Source organism: Plecotus auritus (genome assembly GCF_963455305.1).
Source record: "Plecotus auritus genome assembly, chromosome: 3".
NCBI classification, from domain to species: domain Eukaryota; kingdom Metazoa; phylum Chordata; class Mammalia; order Chiroptera; family Vespertilionidae; genus Plecotus; species Plecotus auritus.
Window position 1 is genome coordinate 133,587,354 of NC_137772.1, and position 26,659 is coordinate 133,614,012.

Genomic DNA, 26,659 nt, shown 5'->3' on the forward strand with positions numbered 1-26,659 from the left:
GAGATTTGCAAAAGCCTATGGTATGCAAAGGCTGAGGGTCTTCAAAGAGCTGGTGGCTCTAGTAACAAGGTTGTTACTCTTTCCATGATAATAGGCAGCTCCCAATAAGGAGGATGGGACATATTTCCAGGTGAGTTCCCAGGTCCCACGTGCAACTCTCAGCCAGGTTAGAATGTGCTCTTTATTATTTACTTATTTATTTATAAAAATATATATTAATTTCAGAGAGGAAGGGAAAGGGAGAGAGATAAAAACATCAATGATAAGAGAGAATCATTGACCATCTGCCTCCTGCATGTCCACCACTGGGGATCGAGCCCACAACCCAGGCTGTGCCCTGACCAGGAATCGAACCGTGACCTCCTAGTTCATAGGTCAACTCTCAACCACTGAGCCAAGCAAGCCAGGCAGAATGTGCCTTCTTTAATCAGAACCAAACAATCACAGCTAACAGAGCACCATTAATATTTCTGACAATTATGGCTGATCCCAAATATTCTACTTCTGCCCCTATCAGAGGGACAGAGTTTTCTTTCAGAGCCAAAAGATCCTTGCTCTCTGTCAGAGGGATGATGAAGCCTGGGCATGGAAGGAGGTGGCAGAGGTGTCTGGCGGTGGTATTCTTTGAGTCTGAGTCGGGCTTGTAACCTGGTGAAAACAAACTGTGTTATACATTTTAGCATTATTGGGGTAAAAGCTAGAGCTAAAATTCACAACTATGTGAGTCTACTGAAACACAATTTCCCCCCTAAAATCATCCTCATTTTTATTAAGGAGCCTAATTAAGACCAATTTATTTACTTTTTAAAATGCAGTTTAAATTTGGCCTAACCATTTGCATGAACACAATAAGAATAGAAATTGATCATATAGGCCTTTTAAAAAAATCTGCTTTGCCTGATTATTAAGCTTTAATTAGCTCCTAATGGGAAAGAAGCTAAGCCACCTAGCTGCCACCAGGTTTGCCTGCAAATACTTGTAGACTTGGGTGTATTATTTCCGTTCTTGAGGTTCCCAAAATGTCTTGAGGTTCCTTCCTTGCTATCTCTCAAGAAAGCAACCTTCATTCCTTACCTGGAAAGACTGCCATGAACTACATGACCAAGCAAGGATCAGGCTATTTCTACAAGGTGCTCGTATTAGCTTCAAAGTCAGTTTTCATTCCTTAAAGCTTCTGGTAACACCCAGAGTCCGGGCACATCTATCTCAGACATGACATTATTCCAGCCAAAGTCTTGGTTAATATAACCACAATTGAAAACAGGTCTTATTGAATTCATGCAAAGAAATATATTGCCATGACTCACTTATTAAGAACTGCCAAATTCTGGAGGGATCAGGTAGGAAGAAAAATACATAATTTACCAAATTGCTTTAAGAAATAAGTTTCCTTATGTCTGAAAAAGAAAAAGATTAAGAATCAGCAATACTTTCAACAAAAGTTACAAAAACTATATAATTATTTTCAGTTTATGCAGTCCTATAATCAATTTTTTATTTCTCCTGATTTTCCCTGCCAGTACTTCTATAAATCCAAATACTCTATATATAGAGTTCTAATAATGTTCATCCAGTTCGAAGGGGATGATCTGAGAATGTCAGAGTCCTTTCCATGGATCCCTCAGATGATGTAACAGTTTTCCAAATGCATTATAACAAAACAATGACTGTCTCTAAATGATAATACATTTTAAATGACAAGGTTATGGATTTGATTATAATGCAAATGACATGGAATCTTGTCCTTTCTGCAAAACACAATATTCCAGAATAACAATTACATTATAAATGAAAGCCTAATATAGTTATTTCTTTATTTGACAAAGCTTCCCATGTACCTTAAACAGAAAATGTTCCTTCATGAGAGAAAACAAATCCTTGAGGCATTCCAGGGCCTATTGGAATGACCTAAGCCAATTCTAGGTCAACAAAAAATTTCTTAAAATTCAGACCCTGGAAAGGTTGTCAAACTTATTTTACCAAAAGATCATATATCATTATTATAATTATGCAAAGTGACAAAAGGGTTTTAAATACAAATATTGGCTGGCAAGCTTCAGTTTCCCCAATTAAGAAGATGGCTTTAAAAAATAATCAAGTACCTGATTAATATAATATAAAACCATTTCAATAATTTATAGAACTTTTGCTTCCTGGGGAAAAATAGAAAAGACTTTTTCCCTTTTGGTAGACTAGAAAAGTACTACCAAAATTAGGTTTATCCTCTTAACTTCATTTGTCCTTAGGTGTGGTCAGCAAATGATACTAATTGGATTTCTGCTATCTGTCTCCCTAAGTAGGTTGATAAAAACTATTTACCCACTGGTTAAGGAGGAAAATGAAAATCATTTACTCTTAAGTGTCCTTGTTTTAGGGAAGCTAGGGTTTACTAGGTGGCTCCAAACTTCTGTTTAACCTTCTAAGTCTCCCTATTCCACTTATCCTGGCTTACTGGCCTGTGTCATTTATATAACTTCCTTTCAACATTTCTCTTTACAAACATTCTATAACTGTCACAAACCTTTCTACAACTTAAAAAAATCTCCTTTATACAACTTTCACAAATCTTCTTATAACTTTCAGAAATAACCAGCTTTAGAATCGACTTTTTCCTTCAAAATGCATGTCCATGCTTCATGCCTTCTATTACAAAAAAACAAAAAAACAACCACATATATAATTTCTTCCCAATTAGAATTCTTAACTCTTAAAAATCTTAATTTTTAGGTGACAATTAATTAACATTCCTCAGATTAGCAATACATTCACATTTTTAAGAGATATCCTATATAATAAAAGCCCAATATGCAAATCAACCAAACGGTGGAAAGACTGGTCACTAATGATGCACACTGACCACCAGGGGGCAGACGCTCAACGTAGGAGCTGCCCCCTGGTGGTCAGTGCACTCCCACAGGGGGAGCGCCACTCAGCCAGAAGCTGGACTCATGGCTGGTGAGCACAGTGGCAGTAGCAGGAGCCTCTCCCGCCTCTGTGGCAGTGCTAAGGAGCAGCAAGCCAAGCAGTTAGGAGCAGTGTGCAGATGGGCAGTAAGGAGCGAGGGGTCCTGGACTGCGAGAGGGTGCAGGCGGGGCTGAGGGACCTCTCTCCTCCAGTGCATGAATTTCGTGCACCAGGCCTCTAGTTTCAAATAAAATACAAGACTTATTCATTAACAGACTCAAATCCATCCTCTAGATTCTCTGTAATAAGAGGCAAACTCAGATTAATATTTCAGTATCCTGTTATTTCAAAACTCCTAGATATTTAATAATTTTTATTATTTAACCCAGCAGAACTCCAAAATTTTAAGTTACCAAAGACTACTATTTTTTTCTACAAAGTGGGAGTGGCCCCTGCCCAAGGGCACTTCCACAGCTCAGGCCCTTCTAGGAGAACTTGGGGGTTTTGAAGGTTATTTCCCATAATTGTCTTTCTGAGTAGACTGTAACAACATGAAATCTGGCTTATAAGAAGAGATCTTATCCTACTTCAAAATAGAAAAAAAAAAAAATCCCTAAAGTAAGTTAATGAGTACTCCCCAAAGGAGGGACTGGGACATTAGCCTTAGAATCTTATCTTACCCTAACCAAAAACAGCAAATGATCTTGGGATTCCCTGTGTTCATAAAATGGCGAACAGTAAACTAAGTTCCCAAAAGATAGGAATGTAAGCAAAGAATGTCCTTTAACCAAAGTTACATTATAGATAGACAAAAGTCTCACTAGCTAAGCATTTTGGGCTGCTGATGCTTTGAGAAGGGAGAGCTGCTGGGAAGTTCCTGTAATCCATGCCCCCCATTCAGCCTGCCACAAGCACCTGCCTCGACACACCCACCCAGCAAAGTGGAATATGCCCCATCTTTAAACAAATTAAACCAAACAACAATCAACGGAGACACTTATATACGATATTTATAGGTGCGCACAATCCACAGACAAGAGCTTCACACTATGCTTTCCCAAACACTGGTCTCCTCTTGTTCCCAATTAAGAGGATATTTAAGGGTGCAGTAGAGGTCAAAACTATTGCAATGGGGGAAAGAGTTTGTATTCAATTCCAGATACAACAGGGACCCATGAAGATTTATAGCCAGGGGTCGGGGTGTGGGATAGAATGGAAAATTACTAATAGGAACTTGGTTAGATATCAAGGGTCAATGGAAGAGGAGCTTGATTAGAAATCAAAGATGGAAGAAGAGGAGCGTGATACCAAGGATAAGGGGATTCTCGATAAGCTGGCTTTACAGGATTCTTTGGGAAAACTGGGCATAGCAGGCCAAGGATAAAGCCTAGTTTTGATGAGGACTCAAAAGGGCCTGACTGAAGTTTGCTCCAGGAACATGCCTGCCAAGGCGGAGTGAGGGACTGAACTTGGTGGTGTAAGTCCACAGACCTTGCTGACCCTACATCTCCTGTGTTAGCGGTGCACAGCTAAACCTCATATGACCCAATTTGCCTGGAACTGTACACCCACGAAGTAAGACTATGGCTGCATTCCAGCTTCGAATCAGATTGACCCCAAATCCGAGCGTTGATTCCCTTATCTGCTGCACTGCGCCTCCAAGATACAGCTTTCCTGGGGCTGCAGGGCGGGTCCGGCATGCTCTCCTGCGCGCCAATCACAGGCCGGCTCGCAGGGGCGCAAGCGCCAAGTCCCTGGGCGGGCCTCAGCTCTCACCAGTCTCCTCTGACTTGCGGGCCTGCCACCGCCCTGATTGGCCTTCCGGAGATGACGTAGGCGTCCGCCTCGGCCAGTAGTAGCGGAGCCGGCCGGCCGGCGGGGTTTGGCGGAAGTGGTGTGGGAGAGGTGAGCCGGCAGTGCAGAGCAGCGGCGTAGCGTGGAGGACCAGACGCCAGCTATGACGCGCTTCGCTCTGACTGTTGTCAGGCAGTGAGTATTGCTGTCGCAGGGTGCCTTTCCCTCCTGATCACTGTGTGTTGTGGAGTGGGTGAAGGGACCCTTGATCTGTCATCCTTTTTCTTCCTGCTTGCTCACCCCTCGCAGAGTTGGCTTGGACGGGCGATTTTTTAGGTGTTTTCGTACGTGCTGTTTCAAATGACCCTTCCTGCCCCCAGCCACGCTGAGCCGGGGCAGATGTTAATATCATCAACCCCGCGGTGCAGATGAGGTGAGGTCTGTATAAGTAAATGGTCGGGGTTCCCAGCAGTTGGTGACAGAGCTAAAGCTGAAGAAAGACAACCTTGTCTGCAGACCTCTCTGTGCACTGTTTTGCTTCCCAGCAAATTGCGAAGCCCGCAGGCAGAATAGCTCGAGGGAGGCTGTTTTTGATGCTGCCTACCTTTCGCTATCCCGTCTCTCCGTCTCTGCTGTTCCTCCTCGTTTCCCGCTCGTTTGCCTGGGCAGTCAGCCCCACAGACATGTATCTAAGATGTATTTCTTCCCTCCAGAGGTTACATTACTGGAAGAGAAAAGGGGCCCTGCCCTGGGCTCAGCGGACCGCATCACCCCGAACAAATATTTTTGTCATAACATTACACGGAGCCAAATGCTGATATGTCTTTATGTCTCTTATCTTTTCCCCTCTTTTCACTTATTTACCAACTGTTAGTGGGAAGTGAAATTTAGGGTAGATAAGAGCACAGATTTTTCAAGTAAGATAGACCGAGGTTAAGAATCGTGGCTCCGCCTAGAAGCCTTTAACCTGGCCTTCCATAAACTGACTTCATATTTCCGACCTCAGTTTCCTGATATATAAAACCTACCTCACTGGGTTAATGTGAGAATTAAATGGGAGAAAAATAGAGTGTATAGCACAATGGCGGGAAAGAATTATATCTGAGAATTAAATAACTTATCTTTCTATAAGGACAGCTCTAATAAAAATAGTTAATCCTCAAATATGTATCTACGTATAGTTTATCAGGGCAACATTTTGAGTAGGCACTATGTGCCAGTGGACTGGGTTACATACATAAAAAAGATGCCATTTTTAACTTCATGGAGCTCACAAGGAACAATAATATGATTTAATCTTGTCAAATGACTTTAACTGCTATCTTTTCTGTCATATATATATATATATTATTGATTTCAGGAAGAGAGAGATAGAAACATCAGTGATGAGAGAGAACCTTTGACTGGCTGCCTCCTACATGCCTCATACTGGCGATCAAACCCAGGACCCTTCAGTCTGTAGGCCAGCCCTCTATCCACTGAGCCAAACCAGCTAGGGCTCTGTCCTGTTCTTTTTTTTTTTTTTTTTTTTAATATATTTTTATTGATTTTCAGAAAGTAAGGAGAGAGAGAGAGAGAGAAACATCAATGATTGAGAATCATTAATCGGTTACCTCCTGCACGTCCCCTACTGGGGATCCATCCCGAAACCGGGGCATGTGCTTTATCCACTGAGCCAAACCAGCTAGGGCTGTCCTGTTCTTTTACAAGAAGATAATCTTGGTAATCATCTGAAATTGTCCCTTTGGGATTCACAGGATTTTAATTAACATATATATATATATATGGGAAACATAAATGGTGAGAGAGAATCATTGACTGGCTGCACCCTGCACACACACATACCCACCCCCCTGCATCACACACACACACATTGGGGATCGAGCAGGAAACCCTGGCATGTACCCTGACTGGGACTCAAACCATGTCCTTCCTGGTTCATAGGCTGACGCTCCATCACTGAACACCGACCAGGCTAGGATTCACAGCATTTTAAAGACTAAACTAGAAATCGAATTCTTCCCTATCTCTTCTCTACCCTCTTCATTTATATAGTGTCTTAGGACCGTTGTATGACCTACTTAAGCTCATAAGCTAATCAGTAGCAGAACGGGAACTAGAGACCTGATTGCCCTTTCTGCTGGTGTTAGAGCACTTTCTGGCTCCCTTGACCCAGCCAGCAGTGTCTGGCATATAATTGAAGCTCAGGATTTGTGGGAAATCTAGGTTAAAACACCTCTTGAAAAATCAGGTGATCCCTATTCAGATTTTTAGTAAACAATAGTTATATGAAGGTGGATTTTTATTCCCTCTCTGATTCTTAAAAAAGCCTTGATTTTTTTATTGACTCCTCACAGGAATCTATAGAAAACAATTAAGTACCTTAAGAAATTGTGTGTCAGGCACTTGTAATTCTGACAGCAATCCAATGAAGTAAGGATTGTTCCTCAGTTTGCAGATAAGAAACTGAGACAAAGAGGGCATGTAACTTAAAAAAAAATTATTTTTACTGATTTCATAGAGAGAGGGAGAGATAGAAACATCAATAATAGAGAATCATTGATCGGCTGCCTCCTGCATGCCCCCTACTGGGGGTTGAGACCACAACCTGGACATGTGCCCTTGACTGGAATGGAACCCGGGACCCTTCAGTCCACAGGCCAGTGCTTTATTCACGGAGCCAAATCACTTAGGACGAGGGCATATAACTTGGTTAAAGTCATATGTCAGGTTGGGGAGGCTGGATTTGAACCAAAGCAGCATGACTCTACAGCTTAAACCTCTTAACCACTGTACTCTTCTGCATCTATTTTATTGAATTAAAAACTAGTATTTGTAGGGTGCTTGAATACCACGAGCCATTTTAGAGGTTTTTTACTTTTCTTCATATAATTGTGACTAGTGATAAGAATAGTTTTTGCTTTGTTCTGTTATATTTGTGGGCAAGTGGAATGAAAGTGTTGAAATAATCTATAGGATTAGGGTAAGCTGCTCCCCTGTCTGAACCATCTCTCTTTTCTCCTTCAGAATTCTCAAAGCTAAAAATTGATGATTCTTTCAGGAAAAGAAATGATTTCAAACTTGATTGATAATTACCATACTTAAATATAATGACTCTTATGGGAATCAGCAAGATTGGATCATTTAGCATAGTATTGGGAATAGGCACTTGAGTTTCTATTACCTGATTCTGTATAACTCTATAAGATAAACACCTTGCAACTGATGGCATGATCAATATTTTTTTGAGTTGGATTATTTTATTAAACAGTGCCTCTTCAGGTAATGCAAGAAAACTTTAAGAAAGCAATTTAAGTTCAACCAAATCCCTTATGAATCTTATGCTGTTACTGTATATGTGATTTTACCTTTCTTCATCATACTTGGAAGTGAAAGTACCTTGTGTATCATTTTTGGAATAGAATGCCCAAGATTTCAAACTTCAAGTCTACTGATATTATTAAACCGAAACTTCTCATTATCGTATAGCAAAGCATTGTTGAAAACTCCAATGTGTGTTGGCATTTCCATCACCTACACAATATATTGAAGGCCCCAGTTCCCTTGACATGTTATTTGTAGGTGTTTGCAACCATTTGCCTACAGACCATTCATTTCACTTCCAGTTTTAACTGGCTCTTAAAATTTAAATTTTTTTTTACAAACTAAATTTAATTTACTTGAATGACTTAAAGGTAATGAATTACTAAAGTTATTGATAGCAAAACTGATGTTTTCTTACTCTACCTCTAGCATCAGTTAGCTTGCTCTTTGTTGAATGCTAATCATTGTTCTTGTCTTAAAAAAAACAAGCAAAAATAAATATGAAATCACCTGTAAACTTTATTAAAGATAACATATAATTGTTACATTATTATGATATTTGTTTTCTAGGAATGGGGTTGATCATAGCCCTTGCATCCAGGATTAATCTGTATATAAACAAAAATATATCACGAATTGAGATATTAGGTTCTTTTTCCCCTCAAATATCCAGGGTAAGTCTCCATGTTACTAGCCCTTGGAATCTTTTATATTTTCACATGACTTAATTGTGGAGAGGAATTAGAATAAAACTGTATTCATGATTAAATATCAGGTGAGGCTTTACATTTCCATGTATGCTAAAGCATATCTATTTCGAAAACTTGCCCCAAATGTATACTAATTTCCCACTATTTGTCTCTCCTATCTGTTGAATTTGAATTCTTTAAAGGGATATGCTTAGGAAATTAAGCTTTCTATGTGATATTTGAAGAAATGCCATAGAATATAAACCAGAACTAATAAAGTCAAATACCTGTTTAAGTGAACAGTATGATAATCTATGAAATGAATGATGCCTATTTGTAGGGCCTATAAATGGCTGGTCATAAGACTTCACCTCTTGGCAGAAGCATTTGAATACTTGCAGAGTCGGGTGTTGCGTTTTGGAAATGGATCACACTGCAGATTTTTAAAATGAGTGGTGTTAGTCCTGACTCCTTCAAAATATATTGCTCTGACCTTTCAGCTCCCTTCATCTTCTCTGTGCTGTCACAAGCCAAACTTTGGTTAAGTGAAGTTTAATGGTAAAACTATTTTAGTCACCTACTTTTCTTTTCCACTCCCCAAGCAAACTAATTTTAAATACTTGCTTCAAGGATTTATACAGACCTCTAGATAAAGCTGATAAAAGCTGTAAAACTAAATATTTATGAATGTTTTTAGAAAAAAATTCTATTTCTAGATCCCTACTCTATAATGTTTATAAAATGATTTAAAGGCAGAAGTGACCAACAGAATGCCAGTGATTGTTAATAAAGCAGTAATGTCTGCAGCAGTTTCTGCCCTTCATTATATTAGAGCTATTTTTTCTCCTTTCACTAAAAATGGCTAGATGGAGGGGCAGTGCCATTACAAAATTATCACAATACTTGGGATTCCATTTTTTACAAGATGACTTCTTTTTTTTTTTTTGCACTTGAGGAAAAAGATGGATTTAAAATTCTGCACCTTGCTTTTTCTACTTAATGATATATATTGGTGATTTTTCTATATCTTTACATACAATCTCTCTCTTTTTAGGGGACATAGTATTCCATTATGTAGATACTAGAGGTCAGGTGCACGAAATTCGTGCACTGGGGGGAGGGGTGTCCCTCAGCCCAGCCTGCACCCTCTCCAATCTGGGGCCCTTCGGGGGATGTCCGACTGTGGGATTGGGCCTAAACCGGCAGTCGGACATCCCTCTCACAATCTGGGACTGCTGGCTCCTAACCACTTGTCTGCCTGCCTGCCTGATTGCCCCTAACTGCTTCTGCCTGCCAGCCTGATCACCCCCTAACCGCTCCCCTGCCAGCCTGATTGACGCCTAACTGCTCCCCTGCTGGCCCGATCGCCCCCAACTACCCTCCCCTACCGGCCCGATCGCCCCCAACTGCCCTCCCCTGCAGGCCTGGTTCCCCCCAACTGCCCTCCCTTGCAGGCCTGGTTCCCCCCAACTGCCCTCCCCTGCAGGCCTGGTCGCCTCCAACTGCCCTTCCCTGTCAGTCATCTTGTGACAACGTGGGGTGGCCATCTTTTGAGGGTGTGAGGGTCAATTTGCATATTACCTCTTTATTATATAGGATATTATATAGGCTACCACTCTTTATCTGTTAAGGCAACCAGAACTTTGCTAATGGACATGTAGGTTATTTACCATCTTTCACTATTAGTAACCTATAATAATAAAAGCGTAATATGGAAATAGACTGAATGGCCGAACAACTGAACAAAAAAGCAACATGCAGAAGACTACATATAGTAAGAGGCAATTCATTACAAAGTTCAACAATAGCTAAAGTAATCTATGCTCTACACCGGTGGAAAAGCTATAAAGAAAGGCAAGTGAATGAGCATCCAAATGTCCACATAATGGATCCTCTGTGGGTGGAGGACATGGTGATGGAAAAGGGTCTAGGAGGCTGGCAGTGATCTGCTAACATGAGTGTTGGTTTTATTCGTTTATATTGTTTATTTCACAGTTTTTAAAAGATTAGAGAAATGCATTAAGTTAAATTTTTGATTTTTATAAACCTCTGTCCAAGCCTCTATAAAGCTCTTATAATTATTGAGAGCTTACTAAAAGCTAAGCAGTATTCTAAACACTTTAACTGTGTTCACTCAGTTATCACAAGAGTCATGTGAGATAGAGACTGTTACTATCTATCCTATTTGACAGAGGACGAACTGAAACACTTGACATAAACCCAGCTCCTAGAGCCCAAGCAGTTTTGTTCTTGTGCCTGATTTATGGCGGTGAAGTTTACTTAAAAGATTTTCACTTCTCATTGACATAGAAGGATATAAATAGGGGGCTGTAGACATTTGATTCCAAATGAGAAATCATTTGCTCTGAAGAAACCTTTTTACTGTTTTTACCTCCTATTCCCAATTCTATGTCCAGTGTCCACACGGAACAAGGGCAGCCCCCGAGCATCTCCGTGTCTCCAGTGCCTTGCACTGTGTTTCGCATGTAGAAAGAGCTCAAAGAAGCTTCAGCTGAAATCTCTGACAGCTTTTTGTGTATTTGATGATGGCTTTAACTGTAGTTCTGTCCTATCACTCAGTCTCGTCCATATAACCCTGCCTTCTTCCCAACTGACTGTTATTTTGTGACAAAGTTTCTAGTCCTTTCACCCTTCTCCTTGCTTCAAAACTTTTTTTTTTTCCATTCTTAAAAATGTATTACCCAAACCCCAGTTCTTCACTGTGGTCTGCAGATAGTTGTCAGCACTACAGAGTGGAACATTTTGAGAAAACCTAGGACCTAGGAGAAGGCAGGGGTCTGAAGATTTGTGCGTTCCCCCCCTCCTCCCCCACCCCTACTCTATTCACAGTCCTGTACTTGCTCATTCTGTTCAGCAATGGACCGACTGACCTTCATATTTGGGTTCTGCCTGGGAAAATCATTTTGGTCAATATACTTCTTGTAACAAGAATATTTAACAAGAATAATATATACACATACATTTTTAATAGAATTTCCCACCTGCAATTCACTTAAGATTGATTCGTGATCTATACATTTTAATTTGGGCTGTGTGAAATTCTTAGCTTATTAATTAAATACATTAAAGGATTGCAAATATTAATTTAGAATAAATTTTATAGATTAGATTATGAAGTATGTTATAAGGTTCATGTGCTATCTGTGAATATCATTAACTTTGATTGCTGATTTTTTTCTCATCTTAAAAATAACCTAATTTATTAATAAAGGTGTTTTTCCCCCCCTACCCTCTCTATTTTAGTGGACAAACAAGATTAAACAAGGAGAAAGTAATTCAAGGTTGGTCTATTACTATTTTTGCTTTCTTCTTTAGTGTTAATGTAATGAGTTAGTCGGGTCTGGTGGGGCAGGGTGGACGGGCTCAGCCCTGTGTTGTGAGCTGGGATTACAGAATTAAAGCATCATAGTCACAGAAATATGATCTGAGCAGATGGTAACCAAGGACTCTTAAGTGAGCTGGATGTAAGGAGTGGTATTCTGCGTTGTTTATGGGTAGCTTCAAGTGGCCCACACAGCTGATAAAACCGTCTTAAAATATAACTGCCCGGATTTAAGATGATTTTATATTTGGAACCATAAACTTTACTGGCTGATGTTAGCGGTGTTTTTCTGCTGAGATTTCAAGTTTAGTAGTAACAAAGAGGATTAAAAAAGAACTCCTTTCTCACATCGGTGTGGTGGTTACTTTATTCTGAACAGATTGTCCCTCCCTTCTTGTGGCAGTTTAGACTCAGATCTTTTAATCTCCCTAATGATCTGGCTAGTCTGGCTTTTAAAGAATATATTGGTGAACTTTCAGCCAGATTATAAAAGCATTTTATTTAATTTTTTTGGTTAGGGATTTCTGGGGTTGGCAGAAACTAATTTTCATATCCAGTCTGCTTGACTTCCCTCTACTGGATACTAGTCTGATAGTTAAATGAACCTTTGTTTTCCAATGACTTGTGCCCACACCAGGTTATTCTTTGGACTCATGTCCCTGACTGCTTTGTCCTTCATTTCATTTCACATTGACAATGGAACATGAATAAAAGCTTTTGTGTCCACACTTGTTTTGTAAGGCTTCTTTTGTGTGTTTTGTTATTTTTTCTAATTTGGCAAGTTAGATGCTTAGTTCTTGAAGTTATATGCTCTCCCCCGCCCCCTTTTTTAAGCATTCAGGCTTATATATTTGGAAGTACTATTTTGGTTGCATACCTACAGCTTTGATATGTAGCAATTTCATAAGTATTCAGCACGACGTATCTTAAATTTCCATTATGACTTCTTTATTGACCTATCAGGTATCTATTAAATTTCCCAATGGCTGGGCTTGCTTTTTTGTTGTTCTTCATCTTTTATGATTCACTTCCAGTGTAATTGCATGTTCTGGCAGCATGATTTATTTGTTAATACTTATTTGAAATTTGTTAAAATGGTCAGTTTTTATAAATCTACCATTCTATGCTTGAGAAAAATCTGTTTTCTAATTGTTGGGTTTGGAGTTATATATCAAATAATCAACCTTGAGGTTTTTTTGTTGTTCAAATCTTCTATACTTTACTAATTTTGTAAGTTTACTAATTTGCCTGTATGACCTAAATATCAGTTTATGAATAAGACATGTTATATTTCTGACTGTGGTGGCCAATTCATCCTTTAGTACCTGATATTGCATAATGTGTGCTTTGTATGTTCTGCCTTTATATAGTTAGAGGCTATTTTTATCAGGCACATGCAAATTTAAAAATGGTTATATATTCCTAGTGAATTGGATCACCACTTATTTATAGTAACCCTCACAATCCTTACTAAGACTTTTGTCATAAAGTCCTGCATTTCTGAGAGTAGTATAGCTACTCTGTTTTGGGGTTGGAATTTGCCTGGTATGTAAATATATTTTTCCACCCTTTCCTTTAAACCTTTCTGTATACTGATGTCTTAAGTGTTATTACCTCATAAATACTAGATAACTGATTTTGATTCTTCTTTAAAAAAATACAATCTGTCTTTTAATTGGCTAGAGCAGTCTATTTACTTTTATTCTGGTTACCGATATGTGAAATGTTAAAGTCAGTGGTGCGTGGGCAGGCTAAATAGCCATCTCAGACGGTGAATAAAGAAAAATTAAATTTATTTAAAGGAAAAGGGGTTGGAGGGTGGGGATATCCAAAGGGAAGGGCCACCCAGCACTGAGCCAAAGGGTATTGGGTCCATGCTGACAGCAAAAATATACTTCGGGCAGTAAAACAAGGAGAGGCAGAGAAGAATCAACAGGAAAGCCTAGGCTGGGCTGTTTTGGCTCACTGAGAAGTCAGAGAAAAGGGGGCCTTGGAGAGGGGTTCAGTGGGTTAGCCAGGGACAAGCTGCCATTGCCCATTGCTCTCCTGGTTGTAAATCTCATGGGGTCCCTTAAAAGTTAGGGGATCGTGCCTGTGGGGGAAGGAGAGGGGAGGGAATGGCACGGGCATGCTCCTTGGAGGGAGAGCATGCACTGGATCCTTTGTCTTGAATGTATTTGTCTCTCTCTTGCAGATGGAAATCTTAGGGGAGGTCTCAGGTGAGAGTCAAAAGAATATTCATCAGCTTTACCCCGTGTGCTCTTTCAGGGCAGGGGGTCACTAGTCAATGTAGGTGGTCCAAGGCAAACAAGGGGTCACTTGTCTGGTTTTGCTGCTTTTCTGGGCCTGGAGCTGAAATATAACTGAAGCCTAGATGTTATCGTTAGGAAGGAAAGGTCAGTGGGTCTGAACCACCTGACCAGTGATACCCTATCAGTGGTCGGCAAACCGCGGCTCAAGAGCCACATGGGGCTCGCGAGCCACGGTTTGCCACTCAGTTGACTAATGAGTTTGCCGACCACTGGACTAGACTAAATGTTACCGTGTAGTTGGAAGCTGTGAGGATTAGGGAATTGTGGCATATTGTGTGCAAAGAGGTAAAGGGTAGTATATGACAGTGGTCAGCAAACTCATTAGTCAACAGAGCGGCAAACCGTGGCTCGACTACTGCACTAGGGGAGGATAGTTGTCCTGAGAGCAAGGTTTGTGTTTTCCTTATCCAACCCCTTCTCACCTTCCCTACTGCTTTGAAATGATAAGCCATTTCTATTCTTTTAATGGCTAAAAGTGTTCTTTAAATTTTTACCATTCATGCTTAATAAAGTATAAGATTAATATTCACTCTCTTGAAAAATATTAAGACCTTATGTTACTTTTGTTTAGTATTTTAGCCCTGTCCTTTTTAACTATAGGCCGTGGCTATTATTGCTCAATTTGTTATTTAGACAATATTTGTTTAGATTTACATGTATATTTACCAGTTCCTCTTATCATTTTTTTTATATCCCAGACCTTCACTCCTAAGTATCTTCTTCAAAAGTGCCCCTAGTGCAGACTGGTTAATGGTAAAGATAGTTTCAGTTGTTTCTCTTCTAGACAGTTCTGGTTTTAGTCTATTTAATTGCTTTTAGTCTAGGTAATTTTAGACTGACAGGTCTCTTAGCACCTGGGAGATATGATTCTGTTGCTTTTTGGCTTTTATTGTTTCTCTTCAGAAGTCTTCTCTCAGCCAAATGGTGCTCCATAGTAGGTAATTTGTCTTTCTCTGAAACTGCTTTTAAAATCTTCTTTGATTTTGGTATTCTAGTTTATCTTAATATATATATGAGGGATTTAAAAACGTTTTTCCTGCTTGATTACATTGTATTTCGTTTATCTGTGGGTTTCTTGAAAATTCTCAACTATCATCCTTCCTATATAATAAAAGCCTAATATGCTAAGTGTCTGATTGGCCGTTCAACCAATCAAAACATAATATGCTAATGACATACTAAGGCCACTCAACTGCTCACTATGATGTGCACTGACCACTGGGGGCAGACAGTCGACCGGTTGACCAGTTGTTATAATGTGCAATAACCACCAGGGGACAGACGCTTATAGGTTAGCTTGCTGCTGGGATCCGGCAGATCGGGACTGAGCGAGATGGGCCAGACATGCCCTGGAGCCCTCCCGCGGTCCCTCCCTGGCTAGCCAACATCCTGCGTCCCTCCCTGGCCCCGATCGTGCACTGGTGGGGTCCCTCAGCCTGGCCTGCGCCCTCTCGCAATCTGAGATTCCTCGGGATGTTGGAGAGCTGGTTTCAGCCCGATCCCACAGGCCAGGCCGAGGGACCCCACTGGTGCACGAATTCGTGTATCGGGCCTCTAGTGTCTTCATAGTTAGGAATTCTCATTTTTTCTGTCAAGTCTCTAATAGATCAGAGATGCGTTCCATCTGTATCCAGCCTGTATTCTGGGTATGACTTCAGGCCTGTCTTGGAGTTTATGAAGCTACTCTGCAACTGGATCTCCCTTTATCCAATGAGGAAATTTTTTTCTCCTTCAGCAATTCTATTTTTCATTATTAAAAGATCTATTTGGTTCTTTTAGAAGGCTGTCTGATAGTTTTGTTTTTTTGTGTGATCACATTTATTGGAAGGGTTGGAGAAAAATAAAAACGCCGTTTAGCTTAAGATTTCGTGAGCTATGTGCAAATAAACTCATTTCAGGAGCAGAAGAATCCTTGGTCATTTCTTAATATCAAAATTTACACAGGTTTCTCTTTTGAATATATTCTACCTTTAAAGACGCAATTATATAAAGTCTCCTAATTTCCACACAGTATATATTCTTTGTTTCAACCAACTCTCAATGGAGGAGCAACTAGCACAACACCATCTCTCTGGACAAAAAGCATTGGACTGTTCTGTTTTGTTGACTTATATATCTCTTCATATGTTTCTTCATCAATTTCTATCGTAGGCACAGTTTCTTCCACATCTCTCAATATCATATTTAAATGTTGATCATAAGCATGTAATCTACCTCGAAGCTCTCTGTCATTTCTCATTTTCACATAAATTCAGGCTGAGCCTGATAAGATCCAGGGCCTCTTCTACGGTATTGGTAGTTTGTTGCTGGTCCACATCATCCGCCATGTTTCAAACCCTATCTGGTAGTTTTTATGAGTTCGTGTTTGCTCATTTTTGCATTCTGCCTTAATGTTATTTTATAGTCTGTATTTTCTGATTTCAATGTCAGAAGTGTTACTGGTTCTAAATCTGTTATGATTTTTATGACTTTCATTCATGATGGATTAATTTCTTGTGTGATAAGTCTTTGACTAAACTATTATATGCTCTAAATCAGTAGAAAACTTGTTAGCCTTTATTGAGAATGATTTGCTCTGAAAAGGATTTGCATTTTATTTTACTACTGACCTGAAATTGCATTAGCCTCCCTTATAGGATCCCTGACTTCCAGGAATATTCAGTGCAGTTCTCCAGTTCTCCCACCTTGCCGTGTCAATCAGTGCCCCCCTCCCCAGCCCCCCGCCCCCACAGCAACTCCATTTTCTTATGCTCAGGGTTTTTTGGATTGTTTTGCTTTGTCTCATGGAGATTTTCTTTTTCCTTATATCCTGTGAGCCCAGGAATGCATCTCTCTCTCTCTCTCTCTCTCTCTCTCTCTCTCTCTCTCTCTCCCTCCCTCCCCCCTCCTTCCCTCCCTCCCTCCCTCCCTTAGTTCTTTTGTAGTAGGATAAGCCTTCAGAGTATTTAATCAGCCTTTCTTATGGAAATAAAGGTTCCAAAGTATTTTTTAAGTGAAAATGGAGAAGGGAGGGAGGAAGGGAGGGGAACATTTGGCCAATGGAGATCGAGGGAAATCTTTCTTAGGTGATGATCCTGCCACCCAAATATAACACCTAAGTTGAGAACATGAGATCAGAGCCAGCATTACCAAAATATAGCTACTGAAGGGATAGGAAAATGTGAAACTGAAAAGCTTGAGATAGTTGAATTTTTATCATCTAATTCCCATTAGGCAAACATTCTTTTGGAAAACATTTGAATACTTGAGTCTTTTATAGGATTATAGCTTAATTTTACTGGTCAGATCTCTGGAATGTTATGTGGAAAAGTACCCAAGGAAATATTTCAATAAAATCTAAATAAATGCATTTATAGTCTCTTACATGTGATTTAATTTCCATATCTTATATATATTTTTGAATGGTATTGTTCCTTTTCTTAATCCCACAGGACAAGGAGTAGATGAGCCTCTTTCAGAAACTGGATTTAAACAAGCAGCTGCTGCTGGTATATTTCTTAATAATGTGAAGTTTACTCATGTTTTCTCCAGTGATCTCACGAGGACAAAGCAGGTAAGTTTAGAATCAAGGTTTAGGGTGATGAGTCAAAAGTTTCACCAGTGTAACCTTGAAAAATCTGCTACCAGAATTTATAGGGAATTAAATCACATACAGACTACCCCCAATATTCCCCTCTCCTCAACAGAACTTTTTTTCCCCATTGTACTTTATTTTATTTTGGTAAATTTTAAATTAGAGTAGCTTGAGAAAAGCTATCTAAAAAAAAAAAAAAAGACAAAGAAGGTGTTTTGGCTAGAATGATTATTTTTATGGGAAGAGAAACAATTAACTTTCAATTTTCAGACTGTGCATGGGATTTTGGAGAAGAACAAATGCTGCCAAGATATGACAGTGAAGTTTGATTCAAGACTTCGAGAAAGAGTAAGTAGCTTATGTATTATTCTTTACCATAAGTTATCAATAACTAGCTCAGGTTATCATATGCTAAAAATTAATTACTGCTAGGAATATGGAAACAGCTAACATTTGTTGAGAATCTATGCTGTAACAGTCACTGTTACATACTCTCAGAGATAGTATAGATAGTATCTTATTTAACTATTAAAATGATATGATATACATTTTTTAAAAAATTTTTAATCCTCACCCAAGGATATGTTCATTGATTTTTTTTTTTTTTTTAAAGAGAGAGAGGAAGGGGGGGCAGAGAGATGTGAGAGAGAAACATTGAACGATTGCCTCCTGTACGCTCCCCAACCGGGGATCGAACCCGCAGCAACCTAGATATGTACCCTGACCAGGAATAGGACCCACAATCATTTTGGTATATGGGACGATGTTCCAACCAACTGCACCACCCAGCTAGGTGAAATCATATGATATACATCTTAAATTATAAAAGCGCAAGGTATATTTGTAAGAATTTAACACAGTACAGAATTTAAAATAAAATTGAAAACCTCTCTCCCTCAGCTTCCCAGTTCTACTGCCTAATTTTAAGCATAAATAGCCCATTTTAGATACCAGAAATGAATCTTTTTGACTGTGATTTAGCTAAAGCTGTAGAACAGTTTCACATCTGAGATTTGGCTCCAGGTTTCCTAGAAGACTTTTTATTATGCTCTATAACACTGACCTATAAACTGCCTAACACCCCTGCCAGCCCTGTGATTTCTTACATAACCAGACAGAAATGTAACAGAATGGCTAGGGCATCTTTAAAGAGTTACTTTACATAATGTGCTTATGTTCTCTGTTATGGTTCAACATATATACTAGAGCTCCGGCATACGTGCTGCTCGGAAAGGCTCATTTTGCTCAAATGGTAAACCAAAGTGCCTTGAATTCAGTGAACACCGAACAGGGCCTGTCATCACTTCTTCCTGGGGATGATTGTTCTAAATTTGTCATAAACTTGTACTTAATTGTTGTATTGCAAATTAATTGGAGCACTGTTGTCTATTGGGCATTGCAGAAATACGGGGTTGCAGAAGGCAAGGGGCTGAGTGAGCTGAGGGCAATGGCCAAAGAAGCTGGGGAAGAATGCCCTGGGTTCACACCACCCGGAGGAGAGACCTTAGACCAGGTACGTAGCCCTGGGGCATGTGATGAACTTGCCAATGTCACACTAGCTGAAATCTGACTTAAAAAAAATTATTTTAGAGAGAGGAAGGGGGCGAGAGAGAGAGAGAGAGAGAGAGAGAGAGAGAGAGAGAGACATCGATCCGTTGCCTCCCACATGCACCGTGACCAGGGATGGAACTCACCGACTGCATATGTGCCCTGACAGGGAATTGAACACACCACTTCTTGAGCCATACCGGCCAGGACCTGACTTTTTTTGTAATTTTCTTTTTTTTAATAAATTAAATTAAATTTTTATTGATTTCAGAGAGGAAGGGAAAGGGAGAGAGAGAAATATCAATGATGAGAGAGAATCATTGATCGGCTGCCTCCTGCATTCCCCTTACTGGGAATCGAGCCCGCCACCCGGGCATGTGCCTTTGACCGAATTCGAACTTGGTACCCTTCAGTCCGCAGGCTGACACTCTATCTGCTAAACCGAACCTGCCAGGGCTTTTTTTGTAATTTAGATGTTCCTAAATTTTAGCTAAGCAGTTTGGAAGTTGTTTGGTTTATAAAACAACTCTGCATGATACCGTTTTTTCCTTTCTAAGCTATCCTGGCTTTTCTTGTTGATTTTAAGTTGGCAGTCATAGCCGATAGTGGATTTAAAGGATGTGTGTTATTACATGTTACTGTTAAGAAAATTCTTTGAACATGAAGCTGTAACTACGGCAGTGGTAGTGGTAGTCAGTAAAGCAGGTGGTGACGTTCAAGGAGAATGACAAGCAGAACACCTGAGAGGCAAACTAATTCACTTTGAAATCTTCAGGCCTCTACTGCCTCCACTCCGTGACAGCATCACCAGGCTTGCCTTTCTTTGGACCGTTCTGCTTTTGAATTGTATTATTGGTGATTTCCCCCCATTCATTACTTTCATGTAAAAAATTTCTATTAATTTAGCAAAGGAAAAGTTGTTTTTTATGTCCGTTGTTATGAGTACACCAAAGTGTCAGATGTAGTCTCCTAGATGATACTATATGGGCTTCTGTTTACTTGCATGTTTCCCTAACTAGACTCTGAGTGCTTTGAGCCAGGGATTAGGAATTGTATCTTACTCGTCTTTGTCTCTAGTGTGCTTTCATAGTTCCTGAAGCATGGTGGGCACTTACTAATGTCCACGGAACTACTGATTGAATGAGTAGAAATACAGCATTTTTGCCCTGGCCGGTGTGGCTCGGTTAGAACGTCGGCCCCCACACTGAAGGGTCTTAGGTTTGAATCCCGGTCAAGAGCACCTACCTGCGTTGCAGGTTCGCTCCCTGCCCCTGGTTGGGGTGTGTTTGGGAGGCAACAATTGATGTGTCTCTCTCACATTGATGTTTTTCTCTTTCTCTCTCTCTCTCTGCCTCTCCTCTTCCTCTCTCCCTTCCACTCTCTTTGAAAAGTAATGGGAAAAAATCTTCATGAAGATTAACAAAAAAAGAAATAGTCTTTTATGACATTAGAAAAATCTGATCAGGCTTTATGTTTATGTTTTAAGACAGTCAACAATGTCACTTTATTTTACCTTTTACCTCTTGTAGGTGAAGATGCGTGGAATAGACTTTTTTGAATTTCTTTGTCAACTGATCTGGAAGGAAGCAGATCAAAGAAAACCGTGTTCCTTAGAAACTCCAAGCAACTGTCTGGAAACTTCTTTGGCAGAGATATTCCCTTTAGTAAAAAACTGTGCCTCCTCCAAATTTAATTCAGACAGCAGCAGCGCTCCAGAATTAGTAGCCAGTGTCTTAGTAGTGAGTCATGGTGCTTACATGAAAAGTCTGTTCGGTTATTTTCTGAATGACCTTGAGTGTTCCTTACCAGAAACTCTGAGCAAATCTGAACTTACATCAGTCAGTGCCAATACAGGGATTAGTCTCTTTATCATAAACTTTGAGAAAGAAAGAGAAGCTAAACCAACAGTTCAGTGTGTTTGTATGAACCTACAGGATCATCTAAGAGAAATGACTGAAACTTGCTAAATTTAAATTTACACCAAAATTGTAACAGTTTTGAGCCTCTGAGGGAGGGAGTGCCTTTGACTTTATTTATTTTCGTCCTCTGCTCTCACTAAATTGGAAACGGTAAAAAAGCTGTCTATTATAGCAGGTTTTTAAGTTCAAATGGAATCATAGCCACATAAAACACTAATGGAAAACCATTTAGAATTGATTTGTCTGAGAACAGTTGGCATTTTCCAGAGTATTTTTACTACCCTGCTTACTTATGTCTCTGGATTGTAAAAGGATGAAGGAACTCAGCATTGCAAATTGGGGGATTAGTAATCTGGTTACTCTGTTTTTTTCCTTTTTTAAAAAACATTGATGTTTTCCTTTAATGTCTGAAAAACCTAGCTTATTTTATTGGCTCTTGGTAAGATACTGTATGTTTTGTCCCATCTCCATCCATGCTTGGAAGAAGGAACTATTTATGATTCTCACCGCATATTTATAGTGTCAGTGTTATATTTTAGAAGTCCTTAAATAAAAAAAGCTTACCATCAAGTTTATATAAAGCAAAATGACACTAATTTTCAATATAGAAATCAACGGTTGGAATTGTTCACACTAGAGGGTTTGAAATGTGGGAGAATGCAGAAGTTCTTGTCTAATATGTAGGCTGAATAATTTAGTTTGAGAAAGGCTGTAAAGAAAGTAGAGTTACCAGGGTGCTGCACCGTAACCTCAGAATAAAAGTGGGTGCTACGTTGGAAAAAAAATAGTACTCTGATAACTGCAAATGTGGGGGTTTTGTGGAAGGTGCAGATGAGATTGCTTCTTTTTTCCCACTAGATGGCACTGGAGAAGAGGGATTTTGGTTAACTTAATTTCATACATATGATTGGGCTCTCAAAAATTCATATCTACCCCAGGCCTTTGGGGGTTGGATGGAGGGGGGGCAAAAGAGAAAATGGGGAGACGTCTGTAATACTATCAACAATAAAATAAATAAGCAAACAAAATATCTGTATCTAAATGAAGTGCTTTACACATTGTCTGCTCTTCAGTGTGCATGTTGATGAATGCTCTGGGTCTCAGCTTAGGAAAGAATTAAGCCCTAGCTGGTTTGGCTCAGTGGATAAAGCCTGCTGACTGAAGGATCCGGGGTTCAAATCCAGTCAAGGGCATATGCCCAGGTTGCGGGCTTGATCCCGGGTAGGGGGTGTGATTCTCTCATCATTGATGTTTCTATCTCTCCCTCTCTGAAATCCATAAAAAGAAAAGAATGCTAAAGTTTGTCAGTTAAGGCTAAAATGATGTATGGTCGGCTTTTACTTTGAATGTCATTGAAATGTGTGAAGTTCAGCATTCTGCTGGGCTCCAGCAGTTTTCCTACCAGCACTGGAACAGCACAGTTGAACACCAGGGGACGTGCGCTGCAAATGAAAATTTGACAAAGTAACCAAAAGGACAAATAATAACAGATACCTACATTTCCATCATCCAGAAGTGATACACCCCCTTTTAAGATATAACCTATTGTGATGTAAGTCAAATTCCTTATTTAACCAATTCTCAGTCCTGTTCCCCTCTGTACTCTACCACGGTGAATCTATGTGTCCACCCATTCTTTACATCTTTACCTGGTATAAGGAAATAGTATTGTTTGGGTGTCAAAAATGTACATAAATATCTTCAAGCTGTCTGTATCCTTTATTTTCACTTACTGTGTCTTGGGGCTCTATGTTGATTTGTATAATCTACTTATAACCACTGTATTCTGCTGAATAAATATGCACGTTTTGTGTAGTTTCTATTAGTGGGCATTTAGGAGTATTCAGCATTTTTCTGTAGGCACAGTGCTGCAGAAACAGCCTTTTGCATCTCTCCCGTGCTGTGTCATAAAACACGTGCACCTTGGGTAGATAAGAGCTCAATCGTTTTCAAAATGGTTCTGTTTCGTAGCCTTACTAGAGTTCCTAAGTTCCTATTTCCCATATCTTTGTTAGCACTAGATAGTGTCTTGACAAAATTTTGTTAATCTGATGAATGAGAAATACTATGTTATTTTCCTGGACTTTTCTGGGATTCCTAATGGATCTGGGCATTTTTTCATGTCTGCATTGACAATTAGGACTTCCTCACTGGTAAGGCACCAGTGTATTTCTTGGCCTGGTTATCGCTTGGGCTATTTGGCCTTTTCTTCCTGAGTTGCAGGAGTAACATCCCAAATACCTCCCAGTTTACTTGCCTTTTACATATGTTTATCATGCATATTTTTATGTTGTTTTTTTTTAAGTTTTATTTTTTTTAAAATAAATCTTTATTCAGATTATTACAATTATTTCTCCTTTTTCCCCCCATAGCTCCCCTCCACCCATTTCCCACCCCACCTTCTGCCCTTACCTCCCCCCCACTGTCCTCATCCATAGGTGTATGATTTTTGTCCATTCTCTTCATGAACCCCCCATACCCCTTTCCCCCTGAGAATTATCAGTCCACTCCCTTTCTATGCCCCTGATTCTATTATATTCACCAGATTATTCTGTTCCTCAGGTTTTTAATTCACTTGATTTTTAGGTTCACTTGTTGATAGATATGTATTTGTTGTTCATAATTTTTCTCTTTACTTTTTTCTTCTTCCTCTTCTTTCAGAATACCTTTCAGCATTTCATATAATACTGGTTTGGTGGTGATGAACTCCTTCAGCTTTTTCTTATCTGTGAAGCTCTTTATCTGCCCTTCAATTCTGAATGATAGCTTTGCTGGGTAGAGTAATCTTGGTTGTAGGTTCTTGCTATTCATCACATTGAAAATTTCTTGCCACTCCCGTCTGGCCTGCATAGTTTCTGTTGAGAAGTCAGCTGACAGTTGTATGGGTGCTCCCTTGTAGGTAATTAACTGTTTTTCTCTTGCTGCTTTTAATATTCTCTCTTTGTCTTTTGCTCTTGGCATTTTAATTATGATGTGTCTTGGTGTGGTCCTCTTTGGATTCCTTTTGTTTGGGGTTCTGTGGGCTTCCTGGACTTGTAAGTCTATTTCACCAGGTGGGGGAAGTTTTCTGTCATTATTTCTTCAAATAGGTTTTCAGTATCTTGCTCTCTCTCTTCTTCTGGCACCCCCATAATTCTGATGTTGGTACGCTTGAAGTTGTCCCAGAGTCTTCTTACATTATCTTCAACTTTTTGGATTTTTTTTTTTGCTTTTTCGGTTGAGTGTTTTTTGCTTCTTTGTATTTCAATTATTTGACTTGATTCTTGTGTTCCTCTATTCTGTTTCTGGGTCTCTGTATAATATTTTTTATTTCAGTCAGTGTATGTTTAATTTCTAGTTGGTCCTTTTTCATATCTTTGAGGGTCTCGTTATATATATCGGCCTTTTCTAGGATATTCTTAAAAAGTCTTATAACGGTGGTTTTGAATTCTATATCCAGTCGTTTGTTTTCCTCCATTTCTTTCGTTTGTGATCTGATTCTTTGACCCCGCATTTTCACTGATTCCCTGAGTTGGTAAGGTAGATATTTGTGCTAGGTTTCCAATATGGCCCAGTGGGTCTGCTTCCCCAGTTAACCTGAGGTGGACACTCTTGGTGCACCCCTTTGTGGACTGTGTGTACAGCCTTGTTGTAATTAAGTCTTTATTGTTGTTGGTATCACTGGGAAGAATTGACCTCCGGGCCAGTTGGCTGTAAGGATCAGCTGTGTCTATGCTGGGAGAAGTTCGGTGCTGGAGACAGCCTTACAGGATTAGACTTGCCAAATTGCAATAGCCTCTGTGCTCAGCTTGGATGGGGTGGAGTCTCAGTCTTGGCTTCCTGTCAGCCTTGCCCTTGCGCGCATGTGCGCTTTCAGTCCTCCGCCTTCCCCAGCTCGAGTCTCCGCCTGAGAGTCCAGACTCCCCCCACAAGAGCGTGGGTCCCCAGGGGCTCGCCTGGAACTGGGGTTCACTGCAATCAGAACTGGGGCTCAGTGCCATCAGGAGCCTCTGACTCCCTTCCACTAGGGAAAGCCTGTGGCAACCTCCGCAACCTTTGTGCGCACTGGCCCGCGTGCGCCTTCAGACTTCTGCCTTTCCCAGCTCGAGTCTCCGCCCGAGAGTCCAGACTCCCCCCGTAAGAGTGTGGGTCCCCAGGGGTTCGCCCGGAACTGGGGTTCAGTGCAGTCAGAACTGGGGTTCAGTGCGGTCGGAGGCTTCCTTCCCCCTTCCGCCAGAGAAAGTCAGCCAGGCTCTCAGCCGCCCTTCCTCTCTGCGCGCACAAAGCCCCTTTGCCGTACCTCCAATTCTCTGTGAGCTTTTCTCTTTCCTTCTAGTTGTAGAATTTTCACTCAGCCAGCTTTCCTGTGGTTCTGGATGGTGTCCGTTCTGTCTTTTAGTTGTAGTTTTGAAATTGTTGTGCGAGGCAGCAGTTTAGGTGTTTACCTATGCTGCCATCTTGGTTTCTCTCTATTTTTATGTTTTTAAATTTATTTTTTAATTATAGTTGATATACAATGTTATATTAGTTTCAGGTGTACACATAGTGGTTAGACATTTATATAACTTCATGAAGTGGTCACCCTGATAAGTCTAGTATCCACCTGGCACAATACGTAGTTATTGGCTATAATCCATATGCTGTACTTTACATTCCTGTGACTTTTCATAACACAATTTGTGCTTCTTAATCCCTTTCACCGTTTTTACCCATCCCCCATCCCGTCACATCTGGCAACCATCAGTTTGTTCTCTGAGTTTTTTTTGTTTTGTTTTGTTTTTTAGATTCTACATATAAGTGAAATCATATATTTGTCCTTCTCTGACCAATTCCACATAACATAATACCCTCTTCATTCATGTTGAAATGGTAAAATGCCATTCTTTTTAATGGCTAATCTAATATGCTCCTGTATATATGGATCACATCTTTGTCCGCTCATCTATTGATGGACATAGTGTTTTTAATTTTTAGTCAAACCAATATATCTTGTCCTTTATGGTTTGTGGGGTTTATTTTGGTGCCTTGAGAGGCTGTCTCTACCATGAGGTCATATAGTAATCTCCTTTTTCCTTATACTAGTAGTTTTAGAGGATTTTTTGAATGCTAAATCTTTATTTGGAATTTATGTTGTGTGATTTAAGTTCAGAAGTCAATTTTTAATTTTTCTTCATGTGGTGAAGCAGTTACCCCAGCACCATTGTTAGGAGTCTCCCAGTTGATTTGTGATTCTACTGTCATACCCCCATGCACCCATATTTGCTGGCACCTGC

The 26,659-nt window shown here is 40.0% G+C and overlaps 1 protein-coding gene and 1 pseudogene across 3 annotated transcripts; one reads left to right on the plus strand and one right to left on the minus strand.

Annotated features, from left to right (window-relative positions):
* The first annotated feature begins 4,630 nt into the window (after nt 1-4,630).
* TIGAR (TP53 induced glycolysis regulatory phosphatase) lies at nt 4,631-23,229 on the plus strand. 2 transcript variants are annotated; one of them, XM_080662508.1, is made up of 7 exons: nt 4,814-4,893; nt 11,976-12,013; nt 14,249-14,273; nt 17,798-17,919; nt 18,211-18,288; nt 19,343-19,453; nt 21,018-23,229. In XM_080662508.1, the coding sequence occupies exons 3-7, from the start codon at nt 14,249-14,251 to the stop codon at nt 21,453-21,455; spliced, it is 774 nt and encodes a 257-aa protein (XP_080518634.1). In that variant the 5' UTR covers nt 4,814-4,893; nt 11,976-12,013; the 3' UTR covers nt 21,456-23,229. The 2 variants fall into 2 exon arrangements, with proteins under 2 accessions (XP_080518633.1, XP_080518634.1); XM_080662507.1 differs by lacking the exon at nt 14,249-14,273 and having other exon boundaries at nt 4,631-4,893.
* LOC308244876 (U6 snRNA-associated Sm-like protein LSm3) lies at nt 16,393-16,693 on the minus strand (annotated as a pseudogene). Its single transcript has one exon. The product of its transcript is annotated as a U6 snRNA-associated Sm-like protein LSm3 (transcript).
* Nucleotides 23,230-26,659: the final 3,430 nt, after the last annotated feature.

Bases quoted from the DNA above. Each gene is read 5' to 3' on its own strand.
- TIGAR (XM_080662507.1), top strand. From the start codon at position 4,862: ATGACGCGCTTCGCTCTGACTGTTGTCAGGCA. The intron at 4,894-11,975 runs GTGAGTATTGCT...TCTCTATTTTAG, and splicing joins GCTCTGACTGTTGTCAGGCA to TGGACAAACAAGATTAAACA. The intron at 18,289-19,342 runs GTAAGTAGCTTA...TGGGCATTGCAG, and splicing joins ATTCAAGACTTCGAGAAAGA to AAATACGGGGTTGCAGAAGG.